We start from the raw sequence: 2658 nt of genomic DNA, 5'->3' as shown, positions 1-2658 counted from the left end.
CACTAAGCGGGGTTTTTAAAATCTCTTTCTCTTGTGATCAACAAGAGACTTCCCACTAGCATTTTTCTCTAGTTGTCTCAAAGAGACTGTTTCTCTAATTTGGGGTACCGGTCCTTAACCCCCCCGCTTACCCAGCCTCTCATTCATATATCATACCATAAAATCTCTTAAAACATAAAAACATAATAAGCATAAATCATAATCTCTTTCAAAATAATTAATCATGAATACTCTTTAAACATAATCATATTCATAAGAGAATAAACTTGCATACATCTCAATTCTAAACAATTTATTTCATCAAATAGATCTTGTGATGCAATTTTGAAAATGTTTTAACTCTACTTACTTGAATTTTGATCACCACTTTGCAAGCACAAACTAGCTGGTTGTGGGGAGCCTTCAATGTGCTAATTAACCTTTAAAAACCATAGCTTTCAAAAATCACATTCATATCATCATTTAACAAAACACATAACTGTGCAATATTACGAAAATATTCATAAAAAATTCATCAAAACTCAAAATATTATGAGACCAGTGGCAAATAAAAGTAAACTCAAAACCCTCTTTTTAGAGCTACTGCATGATAGGTTTCGGATTTTTCAAACTAACCAAAAACAGCCCGAAATCCAGATTGAAGTATAATCTCGTCAGGAAAATAAAAGCTTTTTAACTGAACTTATAAAATTCATAACAAAATGTAGAAAAATCCGTTTGGAGTGATTCAAAAACTCACGTCAAGCTTGAGATGTATACTTTAATAGAAAAATATAAGATCTGTCAAAATCAGAAGTATATATAGCACGGAAACAGAATCTACATAGGCTGTACAGAGGACTTATATTTAAACATTTCATCAAATACCTAGCATGCAGATCTTAATCTTCAAATGCCACTCTCAAATACATGAATCATCATCTTAATAAGAGTATCTTCAAATAATCATCAATAATATCAAGCTAAAATCATCAATTTCACCCAGAAACCAATATTTGAACCAAAACCTCAAGAAACTCATTTTTAAGAGTCTACAACCAACATGCATGATAAACCCATCAAAAATCCGAATCTCAAGTAGGATTTCAACATCTAAATCTCTGAAATCTTAGTTCCTAACATAAGAAAGAAGTTACCTCAAAGAAAAACGTGTTCCCAAGTGAATAGAAGCTCAAAACTTGGTGATTATTTTTTGTTCTAGGTTTAAAACGAGTTGACATGGGCTGGTTGAGTCTTTAGCTCTTTCTCTCTTAAAACCCTAGGTTTGAGTCTGAGTTTTGGGTGAGAAAAGGAGTGAGAAGAGAGAAGAAAGTGCCATGGTCGGAGTTCTAGGGTTTTTTGCTGAAATAGACCCAAAAATGAAGTCTAAACTTGATATAAACCAAGCAAAAGTAAAGTGACCTTATAATAGAATAAGTGTCTAAGTTTTTCTATGCCTCTAATAGTTGTCCTAACCTCATAAAATCAGCTCTAAAGTCTCTATTTTTCTTCTTCATTTAGGTGCCTAAAGTTCACTCAATTTGCTAACATAGCCTTCTCTCACAAAAACTCAAAATAGCAACTAAGTCCTCAACACATTTACATAAAACCATATAATAAAAATATAAAATAATGATTCATCATTAAATCAATCATAATAGAGGTAAAATATTATATCAAATAATCATAATAAATATCATTTTTCTTCATAAGTTTAGCACATTGAGTTCCCACATCGAGCTAGTTGCACTGCACATTAAAACTGAAAACTCGATTAGCAAAGCTATAAGTTTAATAAAATCATATGATAGCTATAATAATAAAATATAATGCCAACAAATAACTTTAAGGTAAATGGTAAATGTGGTGTATGATTTTAATTTACAAAATTTATTTATTATTGGCTTAAGGCTTAATTAAATCTCGGGTATTATAATTCTCCCCTCCTTACCAAATTTCATCCTCGGAATTTTGCTTACCAAAAAGTTATGGATACTTGATCTTCATCTCATCCACTTTTTCCCAAGTAGCTTCATCTACTAAATGATTTCTCCAAAGAACCTTGACCAAAGGAATGCTCTTGTTTCTTAATTCTTTAAGTCTTCTATCAAGAATCTGAACTAGTTTTTCTTCGTATGACAAATTTAGTTTCAACTCCAAAGCTTCATACGTCAAAACATGAGATGGATCAGCTGTATACTTACGAAGCATAGAAACATGAAATGTACCATGAATACCAGACAATGATGGGGGAAGAGCTAAGTCATAAGCAAGTTTTCCTACTCTTTTCAAAATCTCAAAAGGCCCTATATACCTAGGACTGAGCTTTCCTTTCTGTCCAAATCTCATAACTCCCTTCATTAGCGCAACTTTGAGAAAGACCTTGTCACCAACTTCAAATTCAAGATCTTTTCTACGCTTATCAGCATAACTCTTCTATCGACTTTGAGCTGCTTTCATCCTTTTTCGAATCTTGTCAATGGCATCAACTGTTTTTTGAACCAATTATGGACCCAACACTTTCCTTTCTCCAACCTCATTCCAATGAATAAGAGATCTGCACTTCCTACCATACAATGCCTCGTATGGAGCCATACCAATAGTCGAATGATAACTATTATTGTAGGAGAACTCAACTAAAGGTAGCTTTTTATCCCATGAAGTCAAAAAATCAAGAAC

The 2658-nt window shown here is 32.5% G+C and overlaps 1 protein-coding gene across 1 annotated transcript; it reads right to left on the bottom strand.

The window, feature by feature from the left end:
* Positions 1-1965: 1965 nt before the first annotated feature.
* On the bottom strand, positions 1966-2340 carry LOC112093249. The gene has a single exon (XM_024171330.1). It carries the CDS (start codon positions 2338-2340, stop codon positions 1966-1968), a length of 375 nt encoding a protein of 124 aa, XP_024027098.1.
* Positions 2341-2658: the final 318 nt, after the last annotated feature.

Source organism: Morus notabilis, unplaced genomic scaffold (assembly GCF_000414095.1).
Source record: "Morus notabilis unplaced genomic scaffold, ASM41409v2 Scaffold886, whole genome shotgun sequence".
Lineage (NCBI taxonomy): Eukaryota > Viridiplantae > Streptophyta > Magnoliopsida > Rosales > Moraceae > Morus > Morus notabilis.
Note: the sequence above shows the minus strand (reverse complement) of the source record. Positions and strands in the feature narration are given on the sequence as shown.

Bases quoted from the DNA above. Each gene is read 5' to 3' on its own strand.
- LOC112093249 (XM_024171330.1), bottom strand. From the start codon at position 2,340: ATGAAGGGAGTTATGAGATTTGGACAGAAAGGAAAGCTCAGTCCTAGG.